This window comes from Kogia breviceps, chromosome 17 (assembly GCF_026419965.1).
Source record: "Kogia breviceps isolate mKogBre1 chromosome 17, mKogBre1 haplotype 1, whole genome shotgun sequence".
NCBI lineage: Eukaryota > Metazoa > Chordata > Mammalia > Artiodactyla > Physeteridae > Kogia > Kogia breviceps.
In genome coordinates this window covers 11,580,471-11,599,694 of record NC_081326.1, presented here as the reverse complement: position 1 = coordinate 11,599,694, position 19,224 = coordinate 11,580,471, and the positions used below count along the sequence as shown (strand labels likewise).

The window sequence follows — 19,224 nt, the reverse complement described above, 5'->3', positions numbered from 1 at the left end:
ACTACTGATGAAAATTACCCCAAGTGAAAATCTGATCATTCACTAATAACAGCTAATAACCACTGCTTACTAAATCAAAGGCTCTATGCTAAAGAATATATGCTTGTATGATTCAATCCACCCACCTACTTGGAAGTAGGAATTGATGAGGAAGCTGAGACTCAGAAAGGCTTGTTTACATGCCCAGTATCATAAAACTTATTTGTTTCTACTCTACCTGACTCCAAAACAGATCTGAAGTACTATACAAAAATAAATATCACATGTCAAGGTTAAAGTGCAAATATGAACATTGGGGGGCAAATAACAGTAATAACAGGAAACACATAATGAAATCGCACTCTTCTTGCCTCTGTCCTTTCTCATCTTCATTCCTCTTCTACCTGTTGCCCCACTCAACCCCTGGACCTTAACATACTCTTCCCCCCCACCCCATTATCTTAGTCTACTCTATCTTTTAGAAGACAAGCCTACTTCTTTCCACCTTTGCCATCCAGTTTAGGAGTAGTCACTGTGTAATAAGGGCTCAGAAGCAAGTCCTAAAATAGCATTAACAAACCACAGACAAGCAGGAAAGGTGCAGCCAGTTATCCCACCTGCAGTTAGATTTCTGCACGACATTTCAAAGACACAGATGGTACTTAAGAATGGGCTTTGCAGTTGGGATGTCCAGGTTAAATCCGAGGCCTGACAAGTACTAGAGCATGGTGACACTGAGAAAGTTACTTAACCTCTCTGAGCCTTAATTTCCTTACCTATAAAATGAGTATAAGAGTGTTTATCTCAAAGAGTTGTGATGATAAACTGATATAACACACGTAAAGTAATTACAAAGTGCCAGGCCCTCAATAAATTCTTGTTATAGATTAGCACTCACCACATACAAATAAAACAACACCTTCAAGGTGGGAACAATGTGGGGTCATCCACATTCCTGAATCAGGGTGTACGGGGGATTCATAATCCTGCTTCTGAGGGGTCTTAAGGCATATTTGTCATAGATGTAAGAGGTTGAATAATGATTCTTTTTATGATCGTCCCCAAAATGGTCTAGGTATGTCTGATCTTTCAGGTTTGCAGAATAGAAATTGGTCTTCTGTGTAGTTTCTTTATTCTACAGATAAGTGTACTATAGTAAGGTTGAAATATACTTCTCTTCTCTCTTTGCTCTGGGATTAAGGGATGGAAGGTCCTTTTGTAAAGATATGTTAACACTTACCAGTTAAAATAATTTTTAGAGACATGTACAGGTCAGAGATCAAACAAATTAGAAAAGTATGAGGATTAAGAAGCAGAGGAACAGGGGGTGGTCAGCTGCCTCGATCCTGGAATCAGACTGAGCTCAATTCCTGGCTCCATACTTACTAACCCACATGGCTTGATCAAGTTATTTAGCTTCTCTGTACCTCAGTTTCTTTATCTTATGCAACACAACCGTTGTGAAGATAAAATAATATGTATAAAGAGCCAGAGTGCTGGGCACATAAGGATGCTCAATACATGTTAACTACTACTGGAATTATTATCTTAACAGCAGCATTTCCCAAAATGTATTTAAATATCCCTCTGATTCAGAGTTTTGGGGAATATTATTAATAGACTTGGTTCAAACAAAAAACGGGACTGTGTGGTAAAATAAATTTTAAAAAAATAAATCCAGGCTTTCAGGCATAGTTTCTTAAAGTCTTTAACATGCTGAAACATTGTAAATACCACGAAGCACACTGTTAATCACCAAGGGGATATAACAGGAAACATTTTCCAAACTGGCTTCACCACAGAACTCTTTATTACAGGATCATCTCATCTTATTAATAGTTTGCACATTTTGGAAAATGACAGGCTAGAGTAATATTTATATGCAACTATTGAAACGATAATTACCAAAAATTACAAATCAAGTTTCATTCTAATGTTTCAGTATATATTCTTGCTCTATAGCTCAGTGACAAAACTACCCATGAAGTCTGTAGCTTCGTATCAAGGTTCTTTTATGAACCTTCCCACCTACACCATAAGCTGCTTAGGAAAAGAGCTTTACATCTCACTTCTCCACATCATGCATTGTGCTGACTAGCCAGTGCTTTAAATACTGCTGCTACTCAACAAATAGCTGTTTATGCTGGGCTTTGCTTCCAAAACTGATAAGAGAAACCTGAACTCTATTTTTTTTCTAAACATTATCAATACTAGAAAACTAATTATAAAACTCACCTCCCCTCCATTAATAAAATCCAGAACAAAATAAAGCTTTTCAGTCGTTTGGAAAGAATAATGTAATCCAACCAAAAATGGATGTTTCACATTTTTCAAGAGCACATTACGTTCAGCCATAATGTGTTTTTGCTGTCAAAAAAAAAAAGGTAAAAAATCAGCTTGTATTATACACCAGAAAACAATTAGGAGAAACAAAGCTATCTTATTTTACCTCTTTTCTGTTGAGAACTATCTTTTTCTGTAACACTTTGACAGCATAAAATTTTCCATCCAGTTTCCGTTTTGCAAGAAGAACCTGTTATAGTTAAAGATTGTACCTACTATTAGAAATTTCAATGCTTTGATAGGAACAATTCACTTATCAATAAGTCAATACTTAAATTAAAAAAAAAAAATAAAGTCCACAAAGGACCTAAATAATGTGGTGTTTTTATTTTGAAAATTGAAAATTACTGAACTTCTTTCTCCAATTCCACTTTTCCTTAGATATTTTAATAAAACCAAAAAATGTTGATGATTTAAATGGCCAGGCATCATTTCTTTGTCACTTAATGTGCTAATGTTTGAGGTTTTTTCTAAATTTAAGTGTCAAAATCTATACTGCTTGAGAACTCTGTGTGTGTGTGTGTGTGTGCGCGCGCGCGCGCGTACACGTGCCAGTCCTGAGTCCTGAAGAGAGTCTTTAAAAATACTGAGGCTATAAATTTCATGTCTACATAAAAAAAGGAGAGGAAAATGGTTTCTAGGTGATCAAAATGCATTTTTGTTTTAACATTTGGGTTTCTCTTACAGGTTTCAAATTTAGAAGCACTCAGAGCAAGAAGCACCATGTATAGCTGAGATTCCATAATGGGCTGGGGTGCATGCAGACACTTCATGGATTTGAAGAAACTTAGAAGATCTTGCCCCAGAAAAAAAGGCAGACATACTCAAAGTTTTACAAACAAATTTTAAGGGATTCAAGACACCCTACAAGTTGTGCTAACTATTAGATGATATATTCTAAAACTTTTTGAGATAATCTGCCACTAGTGACAATGGTGGGCATTACTTTTGAGTACATCTGCGGTCGTCCTCGCTGAAACCTGTAACCGCAGTCTAATCACGAGAAAAACACCAGGCAAATTCCACAAGAGGTACACAATATACCTAACCAGTGCTTCTCAACCATCAAGGCCCTCAAAAACAAGCAAAGTCTGAGAAACCGTCATAGCCGAGAGGAGCCTAAGGAGACATGACAACTAAATGTAATGTGGTGTCCTGAATGGGACAAAAAAAGGACATTCGATAAAAAACCAAGGAAATGTGCATAAATGATGGGCTTCAGTGCATAATAATGGATCAATATTGGCTCCCTGACTGGAACAAGTGTACCATACTAACATAAGATGTTACTAAATAGAGCAAACTGATGGTTTGGAAATTCTCTGAACTTTCTCTTTACTCGATTTTTTTTTTTTTTTTTGGTAAATCTAAATCGGTTCTAAAAAAGCCTATCAATTAAAATGTTTCTTATTCATAAAAAGGAGTCAAAACATCTTCAGGGTGAAAATGTCCTGAGTTCAATTGCTGGCGCCTTTCTCATTTCAGGCTTTTGTTCTTCACAATATTTGACTCTGTTGAATGTTCCTTCCTTCTTACATTTTTTCTTTTCTCGACAGCTCCCCACCCCCCTGAACTTCACTTCTCTACTTTGACTGGTTCATCTTCAAGTATATTCTAAGAAAATAATTCAAAGAATGTGGCCATTAGGAGGTACACTGAAGGGTAGATATTTTTTTCAGCAGATTGGTAGATTTGGAAAATAGGTGGTTAAGAAACAGATGGGCAAATGGAAAGTGGAACCAAGACCACCCTTTGTAGAAAAGCTTAGAATAAATATGAGATTTCCATTATTTATTTTACTTTATCATGTATATTTTTCTATTTTTCAAATACATTGTGAAGCTGTATTTCTGCTTGCTTTTCCTTCTTTTCTGTATTCTGCTTTTCTTTGTTTTATTGTACTTTGTTGGTTTCCAACCATTTCCAACCATTAAATCTTCCAACCAAAGATTTAAAATTTTTATTGAAAATAACACGTATATAGAAAAACTCAAACATTACAGCTCGATAAATTATTACAAAATGGACACATTATATAACCACTTCCAGGTTAAAAACAAAAACAAACACTGTCAGTAGCCTGAAGCCTCCCATTTGCCCTATTCCAGAAACTATCCATCCCTGTTCTTCCTCAAAGGTAACCACTATTTCCATTTGCAATAACACAGGTTAGGTTTTGCCTGTTTTTGAATTTTATGTAATTAGAATCACATAGACAAAGCGGTCTCTGCCTGACTTCTTTCACTCTAAATTACGTAATGTGCGTTCACGTTGTGGCATGCAGCACAGTCTTCATATTTTCATTACTGTGCAGAGTACTGCATTCCATAGACATACCACACACAATTTATCCACTCTCTCACTGACACTTAGATTATGAAGAATGATGCTTACGAACATTCTGGCACACGCCTTTCCTAGCACATATGTGCTTGAATTACTGGTGGCTACATAGCTTGGAAGAGAACCAGTGTGTCACAGGTAATGCATATATTCAGCTTCAATATTTAACACCAGTGTTCACAGCATAAAAAATGAAACACACAGGAACAAATCAAATCAAAGATGTGTCAAAATTCTATACAGAATGGTATAAAACATTATTGAGAAAAGTTAAAGATGAATTAAATTAACAAAGGGATATGCCATGGGCATGGATTGGAAGACTTGATACTGTTAAGATGATAATTCTCCCCAAATTGATCTACAGAGTCAATGCGATCCCAATCAAAATCCAACAGAATCTTATGGAACTTGACATGCTAATTCTAAAATTTAATATTGATATGCACAGAGCTAAGAACAGTCTCTTGAAGAGGAACAAGGAGGGGAAGACTTGTTCTGTTGGATATCAAGCTACATTTTCAAGACAATGTGGTACTCATGCAAGGATACACAAATAGATTAACGAAACAAAATATAAAATCTAGAAACAGAAATATAAAACAAAATCTAGAAACAGACCCACGCATACAGACACTGGATATATGATGAAGTTTACCAATGCAGAGCAGTAGGGAAAGAACAGCCTTTTCAATAAACTGCGTGGGATCAGCTGAACATCCATAGGGAAAAAAATGAACTGGGACCCTACACCTCACATTATAAGGAAGAACCAATTTCTGGTAGACTCTAGATCTAAACATGAAGTTTCCAAAAGATTAATGCTTTTTGTTTTTAACAACAGACTATCTCTAACATTCCAACAGACGGTGAGCATTTTGAGAGCAAGATCTATTTCGAACTTTCTATTGCTTACATTAGCACAATGCCCAGCATGTAGCAGGTGGCAAATATATATTTGCTGAATTAAGGAACACACATGGGTGTAATTTTATGGTCGCAGTTTCTGGTCTCTAGGGAACTCAGAAAAAAAAAAAAACCTACATCTAGATACCGAAAGCTATGAATACGGCACACTATAATTAAACACGTACATATTTATTTTTACTACAGATTGAAGTATAATGCAAAAAAGAACTTAAATATATTTGATGATTCTGACAATTCCATCTATGATGCTTCTGCCCTTAGGGATTCTTCTCGCTTGGTATGGTCACACTGTCAAGCTATGTGCTTCATCTGACATTCACTGCATGAAGAGAGACAGGGTCCTCAAACCTCCCTTTGCTCCTCCAACTGCTATTTACACAGCTGCTCACTGCTGTCTTTCCAGCCTCAACTTAAATAGCACCTCTTCAAAGAAGCCATCCTTGACCAATTCATCTAAATAGGGATTTTCCTCCCACTGACTATTTTCCTGTCTCTTGACTCTATTCTTCATTTCCTTCGTAGCTCCATTGCTACATGTAATTATTTACTTGACTGCGTATTTTTAATTGACTATTTCCCCCACTAGGTTGTAAGCATCACAGAGGTATTAACCATGTTATTTTTGTTCAGGACTATCTAACTAGGCCCCAGAACAGCGCTTGCCACATAGGAGCTCAGCAAAATACTTGTTCAACAAATAAATTTTGGGTTAGAATTTGAGTAGATGCTTAGTATCCTGAATTATTCTGTCAGTACTTTGAAGGTAGAGAAAGCATCTTAATTCCATAGCTTGCATACCAACAAGACCCGTGGTCTTCAATATATAAACCATACATTCCTTAAGTACTTACTTACTAAGTGAAAAAATAAAAACACTCTTACCTTGCCAAAGCTGCCTTTTCCAATAACTTTTAAGAAATCAAAGTCTGTTGGTTTAGCACTGAAATAAATGAACAATGACAAGAATTAGCCTCCTAGAAATGGAAAGATGTTAACTTTTCAACATTTTTAGCACCTCACTCTTTAACAGGTAAATCTTGGGTACACTTCAGCATGATAACTCCAGCTTTCACAGTGGTAGTATCTCATCTTTAATATAAAATAGGTAATAATGAACAGTAATAATACTACTTTCTGATTAGATAAGACATTTTATAATTTTATTTAAGCCTTGTTAAGTTTGGCTTAAGAAGGACTTCAATAATAGTCTCTTTGGGAGAAAAAGATCTTTCTATCTATCTATCTATCTATCTATCTATCTATCTATCTATCTATCTATCTATCTATCATCTCTCTATAGTTTAGAACTCAGGGTAGCAAACCATTTTTATTAACCATAAACCTCACCAATGCTCTTAATGAGGAAACTGAGTAACTATATAAATTAGTGATACATTGCAAGGACTAAGTAGCCTGGTAATTTTTCTGAAAAGGAAGTTATAGCTGGAATACCTAGTAAAATCACTAAGAAAATTTGCTGACGGAGAAAAAAGTCATCACAGTGTTTTGCATACATATCACTTGTATGTTAAAGATTAAAAAAACTCTCTACTTATTCTCATAGATGGTAATGTAGAAAAGCCAGGAGTCCAGAAGGCAGAAGGTTATTTATTTTCACCTCAGGTAAAAACAGCATTGGCTGTATATAGGCAAAAGCACGTGGCTACAGAAAGATGAACTTGCAGCCAGAAGAGCTGTTTTCTTTAATGTGGTATGAATTCCTAAGTTGTACTAGGGAGAGTGAAATGACTCCACTTAGATTTTAAATGTCCTTCAATTCATTACTGAAAGAAATAGTCAATTCAAACCTAAGAGTAACGCCAGGTCTGGGTTAAATAATAACAGGTCAAGATTAGGGAGATAAATACTTAACTAAGCTTAGATGCTTTTCTTCTTCAAGAACCTGCTCTTTGGACTAGTTATTTTGTTCTTCAATGATATGCTGAAATACTGAAATGATTTTTTGAACGAACGTAATAGTGAAAAAACATGCAAATCCCTCCAACAGTAAACTCACCAACCGAGGCCAGACCCAAGGCCCCACTGTTAACTGTTGGTGATGAACCCTAATTGAAAGCAAAATTCCATTTTGTGCTGCCTGACAAGCTCAATGCAATGGTGACAGAAAAGATGCTCAAAACCAAATTTCCTCTTCCAGTTACCATCCCGTTTCTTTGCTGTGCTTTGCAGCAAATCCATCAAGTAAGTTGTCTAAACTCACTGTAGATACCTCCTGTCCCCTCCTATATTTCTCTCCTGAACCCTTTCAGGTCAGTCTTCTACCTACCGCCCCACTGAAACTGCTCCCAGAGGTCACCAATGACTTACCAGTGGTCCATATATTCTCAATCTTCTTCTTACCTGCCCCATCAGCAACATCCACAGAGTTATTTACTCCCTTTCTTCACCTGCTTTTGTGACACCACATTCCTGGTTTTCCTACCTTACTAATTATTCTTTCTTAGTCTCCTTTACCATTTCTCCTGTCTATACTCATTCTCGAAGTGGACCAAAAGGGTAAGGGGGAAGCACAGTGTCCTGTGATGAAAGACAGAATACTATATAATTAATCCAATAAGCCTGTAAGGATAATTACAAGGACAGGCACACTACATTCCACTTCCAGCCCACGGCAATTATCACGCATCTGTCGGGGCACTCCTCAAACTGAGCCAAGAAGTAGCCTGGGACTCCTTCCTTGTATTCCAGTGAATTGCTGGAGTTGACACTTAAGATGAAGCTTACATTTGTCACTCCTGGTGTTCCTCAAAATGTTTCCCCTCTGCTCAAGTAAATACGGGACTATGGGAGAAACTGGATAAAGAAAACTTAATAGCCTTTCATATGCAAGTAACAGTGGCAAAATAGCCAAACCCAATCTGTGGATTAAAAACTCCCCAGAGCTCTACTAAAACAAGGAGAAGCTAGAGCAGTAAATTAGGCAAGCATACAACAATACTACATATTCACTGTAACTATAGTTCTATTTCACAGGCTTCCAGTTAAACTGGCATTAATTATGTACATCTGCACATTTGCAAAAAATCTTCCTCAAATCCAGTGAGATTGTTTGAAACAAATTAAAACCTACTGAGGATTTCCAGATGGTCCCAGGTTAATGTTCTGTGAGGTAGAGTTTAGCTGTTGGGATGGAAAAAAAAAAAAAAAAAAAAAATTAACATTCTTACTGGAGTGTCAGAAGTTATCGGTTAATGGATATTTTTGAAATAAAATACACATAACCGTACCACAGATATTTGCCATGTTAAAGAAACCTAAGGCCCTAATGCTTAATAAATGTACAGACTTTTGGAAAGATACACAATCAATATAAACATAATCATTTTAATGATAAATTTTTAAGAGCAGTTGTAAGGAAAAAGGTAAGGCAGAAATCAAGGTCAAAGTTGGCAAATGAATGAAGTAAACTGGGGAAAGCTCTTTGGAAGAGCTGGGCATTGAAACCACAATTGAAGAGGAATCATTTTTTACATTTAAAAAAATTGGTTAAAAATAGCTTTTGTTTTTAAATTTTCAAATATTTTTAATAAGCTATTATTAAAGATAGGAAATGAAAGTATGATGATGATTAAGACTGCAAATGCTGGATTAAAGTTTTAATTTGAGAGGAAGTAAACTTATTTCTAAAGCAAATACATAAAACCAGGAGTGCTCTTCTTCCTAATTCCACCATTGTGATAGTATCAAATTTTTAGATAGGCTTTTCTCTTTACAACAGTTAACAAAGTAAATTTAATCCCTGTTATTAACGTAGAAGCAAATCTTTACTCACCAAGTACACCACAAAGCAATTTAACTAATTCAAATTCTAGCTCACTAATAATCAACTAGAAATTTAACTCCAAATCCCAAAAGATTAATCTAGTGATCCTTCTACAGTGAGCACTTCTCACAAAAGCCAAGTGTAAGTGAATTCTTCTGCACATAAATTCACTATGAAATTCCTTCTACATTCAGAGAATTAATTCAGAGATGTCTCAAATATGTATACTTTTACTAGAGCTCTATATAATTATACTTCATGTAAGCTATAGATATGAAGTAAGCTTTTAAAAACATCTCTTTAAGTTCATCAGAATCAACAAATTTTATCTAAGCAATTTCTTATTAGAGACATAAATCATATATATTCCCACTTAAATTCATTTGTAACTTATAGACAATCTCCAGAACACAAGTTATTTTTTTAAAATAAAGGGCAAAAGATCTAAAGTATATTTCGTATGAAGTAACAACGTTGGCACCAACTTTTTAGTGACAAATCAAATGTATTTCTTACTGACACCTTTACATGAAAAATCTTCATGTAATAAAATTTTAATCCACAGAAGACAGAAATAAAAGGAACCATAACAGTCTAGCTCAAGACAAAAAATATATATATAAACACTCCGGTTCATTAGATGAGATTTGTCCTGTTGTAGCATAATTTTAACATGAAGTAATCTCCCCCTGCCCCCCAGTTTTTCTGAGATATTATATAACTGACATACAGAACTGTATAAGTTTAAGATGTATAGCATAATGATTTGACTTATATATATCATGATTGTTTAAATATTATAGTATTCTATACAATCTGATAATGTAATCAAACTAGTTGTAATTTCCATACACTTATTCTTTTAATGAATGTGCAGAGAACTGTATCATTTTTCCATTCGATGAACTTTTCTGTAAGATGAAGAAAGTGAAGTAAATAAGTGTGGATTAAACAATAACAAGGATAACCTGTCCCCTGAATTACATTAATATGTAATAAGATTTTATTACTTGGCAATGGTTTTTCTAATGGAGCACATTTCTGAAATAATGAAAATTTCTGGGGTATATAATTAGATAACTTTTTACTCTACCTATTATTTTTAAAGATTACATCTAATCACTAAACTGAAGTTGAGGTATATTTCTTAACAGAATGAACACTAATCAAGAGAATAAGTTTCTTGACTTCTCTTGGCCTCTGTGTTTTTCTCTATAAATAAGAAGGTCCAGATGCCTTCCAAGGTATTTTCCAGCTATTAAATTCATTTGATTATCCACTCAGAAGTCCTTCATAAATAGTTACAACTGGGGTGGGGGGAGTGAAGGAATTGGATGAAAGCAGTCAAACGGTACAAACTTCCAGTTATAAGAAAATAAGTACTAGGGATGTAATGTACAACATGATAGATATAATTAACACTGTGTATGTTATATATGAAAGTTGTTAAGAGAATAAATCCTAAGAGTTCTCATCATAGGAAAAACATTTTTTTCTATTTCTTTAATTTTGTATCTACATGAGATGATATCAATAGATAGTCACTAAACTTACTGTGGTGATTATTGCATGATGTATGTAAGTCAGATCATAATGCTGTACATCCTAAACTTATGCCAGTGATGTGTGTCAATTATACCTCATTAAAACTGGAAGAAAAATTTAAAAAAATAAAACATGCATTTCCAAGAAATTTTAATTGAAAAAATAATTAAAATAAATAAATAGTTATAATTGTAAGATGACTCTTTCTTTTTTTTGAAAAGGTTTTTTTTTAATCAGTATTTTAAAACAGGAAAAGATCCTAGTCTAAGTTCCAGATTTTATGGATGAAACGAGAAACAAAATTTAGATCGAAAGTCAACAGTGGGAGAACAGGAGCCAGAACCCAGGGATTTCTCTTAGTCTGGTTCTTTCTTCAAAAACCATTCTCCTGGGCTTCCCTGGTGGCGCAGTGGTTGAGAATCCTCCTGCCAATGCAGGGGACACGGGTTCGTGCCCCGATCCGGGAAGATCCCACATGCCGCAGAGCGGCTGGGCCCGTGAGCCATGGCCGCTGAGCCGGTGCGTCCGGAGCCTGTGCCCCGCAACGGGAGAGGCCACAACAGTGAGAGGCCCGCATACCACACACACAAACACACACACACACACACACACACACACACACAAAAAAAAAACAACATTCTCCTACAGCAAGGCAAGACATTCTTTACATGATCTAAACCTACATATTCTCTACGTGATTAACAAACGAAACACGGAAAATCACGGTTACATAAATTTTACTCTTTAAAATAATTTTTGAATAGTATTAAGATGTTTTTAAAAATCCATAACCTTACCAACAGACGATTTACAAATATTTATAGTACTTTCATATAGTCTTTGCATAACTAACTGTGATCACACTGTGTAAGTCTGCATAAAAAGTTTTAAACCCTGATTTCATTTAATGGTATGTCAAAACTTTAAATATTATCTTTAGAAATATTTTTTAAATTTACAATATATAGGGACACCACTATTTGATGACCATTCAAACTGATTCTAACTGCATTATAAATCATACTAAAATGAACATCTTTGTTCTTTTCTGTGAAGGGTTATTTCATTTGCATCAACTCCTAAGTGACATGAATTACTTTCATGTTTGATACATGTTGCCAAATTGCTCTCCAAAAGAGTTGCAAAAATTGTAACACCAGTAACGCCCAAGGATGCCCATTTTACCTTACCCTTATTAGTACTGGCGTATTTTATTTACTTTACATTTTTGTTAATTTGGCAGATTAAAAAAAACCTCTCATTTAAAACTTTCATTTGCTACTGGCATCAAGGTCGAACATATTCCCATATATCTGTTTACTAAGAGTATTTCTTCATGTTCCTTTTCATCTACTAGGGTACTAAATATCATTCTTTTCAAAAATCCATATGTATGAGCTTTCTTTACACAGACATTATTCCTTCTTACACTTTGTTACATGTTTTCCCAGCTTGTGGTTTCTCTTTTGAACGACTGCACAGATATAAAATTAAAATATCCTTTTACATTGTCCTAAGAGCAACCATGTCACAGACGTAAGAGTTAAATCTGTTCTCTTAACTGAGAATCCTCTTAGAGCATCAGAGAAAGAAAATTACTACCTTCCAGTAGTCACATCTATTTTTCAAATAAAGATTTTTAGCTGTGGGACAGTAATGTTTCAACTCATGACATTGCCTTTTAAATCACAAAAACAGAACCATGACAAAATTAAGAGACATTATAAAGACAAAAACGTACATCTCTGATTTTCATGTATATATTTAACAATAGTATAAATCAATTTAAAATTATAAAGGTATTATCATACTTATATAATACTTGTAATTATACTTTTAATTGCTACATAATAATCCTGAGTTAAGTTATTGTAATTTGCCTTTCTAACATAACTTTCTAAAGTAAATGTTGAAAATATCTTCATAAAAAGGCACAAGCTTATGATTTTTATCAGAATTAAAAAAACAAGAATATCCTATTCTTTATTCTTTTCAGAAAACATATTGATTACGTACATATAACTACAGCAATAAAAGTTAGTTGATACCAACCAGCACATGTATATTGATTGCTCTACATCTCAAAACCTGACAATGCAGAGGGACAGGTCTGTAATATTCTGGTTGAAAAGGCCCTTTCTGTTGGCCAAAATTCAAAACAACAGTTGCAATGGTGATAATCATGATGAAGATATATGATGATCAAAAAGTAAGATGTAAAGCGAAGAAAGCAGAACACAAAACTTTATTGTATAATTAAAGTTAGGTAATTTTTTAAATTTCCACATATTAGAGAAGATTAGAAAGAAAATCACTAAAATGTTAAAAATTAGGAGGTCTGGTTGCTGATAATATGGGTAATACTTCTAAATTATTTTCAAATTTTTCTTTAATTAACATGTATTACTTTTTATTATAAAAAGTACTCATTTTATCAATTTTATATGAAACAGTGATAAGTAAGAGGTATACACATTTGTTTTTATGTACTCTACAGAGTAGAAAATCTACAATGGATGAAATTACTTTGTTTTAAGTAAATGTGGTCCTAAAGTTGCCAATAATTTCATCTCTGGGGAATGGTATTTTTTTCTGTTAAAAAATACAATTCCTCTTACTACCTTCTGAGTACTTCTTTCATCCTCATCTTCAGATGGATCTGACTGATGTTTTGGACTGTCCATTTGAAGGAATGCTCTGACATCTGGACTAAAAACAAAAATTAACTTTATTATGACTTTGCATTTCTACAGCTTTTCTCCCTTTTAACATGAAAATAAAAGTAACTATAGCAGCATTTACAGTAAGAAAGTCAAACAAAATCCGTTAATAATCATTATTATAAAATAAGCAAATTAATTTTTAAAATAGGGAATCCAATAAACAAATGGACAAAGGTATCAACAGTTGGTTCACAGAATAGAAAACCCAAATGGTAAGGAAATTTATGAAGATGGCTAACTTCACTAATAATCACAAAAAAAACAAATTAAAACAACAATGAAAAATTACTTTATGTCCACTAGCCAGCAAAATTTAGAAAGACACATAATACCAAAAGTTGGTAGGGATACAGGGAAAGGAACACCCACCCTCATGTATTGCTGGTGACAATGTAAAATGAGGCAACTTTTCTGAAAAGCAATTTGGCAATATTTGTTTAAACTGAGTATGCATTTTCCCTGAGGCCAGAAATTTCAGTTCCAAGAATAAACCACACGCACACAAAAATTATGTACAGGTTCAGTGAAAGACATGTAACTAGGATACTCATTGCAATATTCTCTATAGCTCTGAATCAGAAGCAAAACAGCCATCTACCACTAGGGAAATGAGTAAGCAAGCTACGGTAACTGCCTGCAGAGAACAGCAGTCAGCGATCAGAAACAAGGAACCACAGCACAGCATCATTTACGTGTATATATTAAACACTCACAGACACAAAGCAGCAGTCGATAAACAGATAACCAAAGACATATAACAAACATGTTGAAGTGGGCATCACCAGTGGGGGATGAAGAAATGGGTATGAAGAGGAAAAAAATGGACTAAAATAAAAGAGGGGCCTTGCATGGACTAATGACAGTCCTGAGGAATGATTAAATCTGTATCTGTGGTACCTCGTCCCAAACTGTTCTTTTTTTTTCTTTTTTAAAAGTTGAGATATGTTAATCCCCAAATCCTAATTTATCCTTCCCCTGCCCCCTGCCCTGCTGCTATCCCCTTTGGTAACCATAAGTTTGTTTTCTATGTCTGTGAGCCTATTTCTGTTTTCCAAATAATTTCATTTGTATCATTTTTTTTTACATTCCACATATAAATTATATCATATGATATTAGTCTTTCTCAGTCTGATTTACTTCACTTAATATGATAATGTCTAGATCCATCCCTGTTGCTGCAAGTGGCATTATTTCATTCTTTTTTATGGATGAGTAATATTCTATTATATATACATCACATCTTCTTTATCCATTCGTCTGTCCATGGACATTTAGGTTGCTTCCACGTCTTGGTTATTGTAAATAGTGCCACTAAGAACACTGGGGCGCATGTATCTTTTCGAATTAGAGTTTTCTCCAGATATATGCCCAGGTGTGGGACTGCAAGATCATATGGTAGCTCTATTTTTTTTTTTTTTTTTTTTTTTTGCAGTACACGAGCCTCTCACTGTTGTGGCCTCTCCCGTTGTGGAGCACAGGCTCTGGACATGCAGGCTCAGCGGCCATGGCTCACAGGCCCAGCCACAGTGCGGCATGTGGGATCTTCCCAGACCGGGGCACGAACCCATGTCCCCTGCATCGGCAGGCGCACCCTCCACCACTGTGCCACCAGGGAAGCCCCGGTAGCTCTATTTTTAAGACACCTCAATAACTGTTTGGGATTAACATATACACACCACTATATATAAAATAAACAACAAAGACCTACTGTATAGCACAAGGAACTATAGTCAATATCCTGTAATAACCTATAATGGGAAAGAATCTGAAAAAGAATATATATATGTATAAATGAACCACTTTGCTGTATACCTGAAACTAATACAATAGTGTAAATTAAGTATACTTTAATTTTTTTTAAATGGTTAAAAAAAACTTGAGATATAATTGACATATAACACTATATCAGTTCCAGGTGTACGACATAATGCTTCTATACCTGTATACACTGCGAAACGATGACCACAATAAGTCTAGTTAACATCCATCACCACACAGTTACACATTTTTTGTGTGTGATGAGAACTTTTAATCTACTCTCTTAGCTACATTCAAATACACTACCACAGTCCCCATGCGGCACATTACATCTGATGACTTATTTATTTTATAACTGAAAGTTTATACGTTTTGACCACCTTCACCCATTTTGCCTACCCCCCACCTCTGGCAACCACCAATCTGTTCTTTGTATCAGTGATTATGAATTTGGGTTTAAGATTCCACATATAAGTGAGTTCATGCAGTACTGTCTTCCTCTGACTTATTTCACTTAGCACAATGCCGTCAATGTCCATCCACGTTGTCACCAATGGAAAGATTTCCAAAATTGTTCTTAATAATTATATATAAATAATATACATTCATTGTAAGAAACTCAGGAAGATGAAAAATAGTTTTTAAAAAGGGAAGGGGCTGGTGGGAATATAAAATGGTACAGCCAGTGTAGAAAACAGGTGGTTCTTTGAAAAGCTATACACAGTTACTGTATGACCCAGCAATTCCACTCTTCAGTATATACCCAAAAGAAATAAAAACATATGTGCATACAAAAGCTCACACACACACACATTCATAGCAGCATTATTTATTATAGTCAAAAAGTGGATGAATGCAAAAAATCTAGAAATAATAAATGCTGGAGAGGATGTGGAGAAAAGGGAACACTCTTGCACTGTTGGTGGGAATGTAAATTGATACAGCCACTATGGAGAACAGTATGGAGGGTCCTTAAAAAACTATAAATAGAACCACCATACGACACAGCAATCCCACTACTGGGCATATATCCTGAGAAAACCATAATTCAAAAAGAATCATGTACCACAATGTTCATTGTAGCTCTATTTACAATAGCCAGGACATGGAAGCAACCTAAGTGTCCATCAACAGATGAATGGATAAAGAAGATGTGGCACGTATATACAATGGAGTATTACTCAGCCATAAAAAGAAACGAAATTGAGTTATTTGTAGTGAGGTGGATGGACCTGGAGTCTGTCATACAGAGTGAAGTGAGTCAGAAGGAGAAAAACAAATACTGCATGCTAACACATATATATGGAATCTAAGAAAAAAAAATGTCATGAAGAGCCTAGGGGTAGGATGGAAACACAGACCTACTAGAGCATGGACTTGAGGATATGGGGAGGGGGAAGGGTACGCTGTGACAAAGTGAGAGAGTGGCAGGGACATATATACACTACCAAACGTAGGGTGGACAGCTAGTGGGAAGCAGCCACATAGCACAGGGATATCAGCTAGGTGGTTTGTGACCACCTACAGGGGTGGGATAGGGAGGGTGGGAGGGAGGGAGACGCAAGAGGGAAGAGATATGGGAACATATGTATACATATACATATGTATATGTATAACTGATTCACTTTGTTGTAAAACAGAAACTAACACACCATTGTAAAGCAATTATACTCCAATAAAGATGTTAAAAAAAAAAAAACAAGAGAAGTTAAGAGGGTGGAAAAAAGATTATTTCCTGAAGCAAGAGGAACTATGGAACTGTGCAGTATTACAAATTATTCCAGATAAGAAAAATCACTGTTTGTAAGAAAAAATAAAGTTCAAGATTAAGCCCTATCATACTCCAAATATCATATATGTGTGAGGCAGTAGATCAGGGAGCTAGGGAGACTGGGATGCATGGTTTGAAAAAATAGTTTCATCAGTTTCTAGTGTATAAAATGTGTTCATTCTGAGTGTGTTTCGTGTTTGGTAATTGCAGTCATTGTTGCTTTTGTTGTGGTTATCCATTTACAATGCTTGGTGTCAGTTTATCTCTCAGAAAAATAAAATACAGTGTGTGTGAAAAAAAAAAGTAGATGAATGGACAAACGAAATGTGGCATATCCATATAATGGAATATTATTCAACTATGAAAACAAATAAAGTACTGATACATGCTACAATATGAATGAACTTCAAAAACATTATGCTAGATGAACAAAGGAAGATTTAAAACTGTATGATTCCATTTGTATGAAATCCCCATAACAGGCAAATCCATAAAAATAGAAAGTAGAGGGCTTCCCTGGTGGTGCAGTGGTTGAGAGTCTGCCTGCCAATGCAGGGGACACGGGTTTGAGCCCTGGTCTGGGAAGATTCCACATGCTGTGGAGCAACTAGGCCCGTGGGCCACAACTACTGAGCCTGCACATCTGGAGCCTGTGCTCTGCAACAAGAGAGGCCATGACAGTGAGAGGCCTGCGCAGCACAATGAAGAGTGGCCCCCGCTCGCCGCAAGTAGAGAAAGTCCTCGCACAGAAATGAAGACCCAACACAGCCAAAAATAAATAAATAAATAAAATTTTTTAAAAAAATAGAAAGTAGATTAGTGGTTGCCAAGAGTTGGGGGAAAGGGGAAATTAGAAAATATAGTTTCTTTTTGGGTTGATGTTAATGTTAGCTTAGACTTGCGTGATAGAATAAGACAGTGATGTGGTTGTATAGCATTGCAAGTATACTAAAAACCACTGAATTGTATCCTTCAAAAATAGATAAAATGGTGAATTTTATGTTATGTGCATTTTATTTCAAAAAAAAAATTTAAAGGTGGGAATCTTCATTCTTAACACCCCTACTATATTTGTTTTTTCTCTGCACAGTTAAGATCACGCTATATTTTAAATACTTTATTTTACTGTTTTTCACCTAAAAATACAATGTATTCAATACATCAAAAGGACTTTGCCATGTTGTTAAAAATTCTTTGTTAGCAATCACTTTTGATAGATGTATGATACTGTACTAGGACACACTAAAAGTTACTCAGTGGTTCTTTCACTTTAGGATATATATATATATAATATATATATTTTACATATATATTATATATATATTATATATATATATATGGCTTCCAACTTTCGACTGTACAGCTTTCACTACTATAAATAATGCTGCAAGTGACAATCATTGTGCACAACACTGGAACTGCATTTACGATTTTCACTACAGATATTTTTAAAAAGAAAAGTATTTGCTCTGAACTATAAACCATTTTTAGGCTTTAAGTAGTTTGTTAAGCTAATTTCCAGAGAGGCTGTACCAATTTCTACTCTCCTAGCAATACATGAACATCCTGAAGACTTTCTCCAGCCTTGATTGAATGTTAGTTTATGTTAGCATCTCTCATAGTCTGGTAAGTGAAAAATAGTATTTTAAAGAGATGGAACTCAATTATATTAGTAATTAGTGAAATGCAAATTAAAGCAACAATAAGATACCACTACCCACTCACCAGAATGGCTAAAATTGAAAAGACTAACGATACTAAGTGTTGCTGAGGTGACCCATGTGATCTCGTACACCGATGGTGGACGTGGAAATTGGTACAATCACTTTGGAAAACTATTTAGCATTATCCACTAAGATTAAACGTATACATACTCTACAACCAAAAATTCTACCCAAAGATACATCAGAAATGCTTGCACATGTGCAGCAAAAGATATGTTAATGTCAACATTACTCATTAGAGCCAGAAAAGAGAAATAACTCAAACGTCAATCAGCAGAATTGTGGTATATTCATGCAATGGGGTATTATACAGCAATGGAAATG

At 35.0% G+C, this 19,224-nt stretch overlaps 1 protein-coding gene across 17 annotated transcripts in view; it reads right to left on the bottom strand.

Moving 5' to 3' along the window:
- The window catches only part of SGK3 (serum/glucocorticoid regulated kinase family member 3), a 160,781-nt gene that overhangs the window by 17,913 nt on the left and 123,644 nt on the right, over positions 1 to 19,224 (bottom strand). For 13 of the 17 annotated variants that reach the window (XM_067017103.1, XM_067017100.1, XM_067017098.1 and 10 more), the window contains 5 exons: positions 13,546 to 13,633; positions 8,687 to 8,736; positions 6,478 to 6,535; positions 2,429 to 2,512; positions 2,215 to 2,346 (listed from right to left, as the gene is read on the bottom strand). In XM_067017103.1, coding sequence (XP_066873204.1) covers positions 2,215 to 2,346; positions 2,429 to 2,512; positions 6,478 to 6,535; positions 8,687 to 8,736; positions 13,546 to 13,633 — 412 coding nt within the window. The remainder of the gene's footprint in view (positions 1 to 2,214; positions 2,347 to 2,428; positions 2,513 to 6,477; positions 6,536 to 8,686; positions 8,737 to 13,545; positions 13,634 to 19,224) is intronic. The other 4 variants (XM_067017109.1, XM_067017110.1, XM_067017108.1 and 1 more) reach the window with 1 other exon arrangement.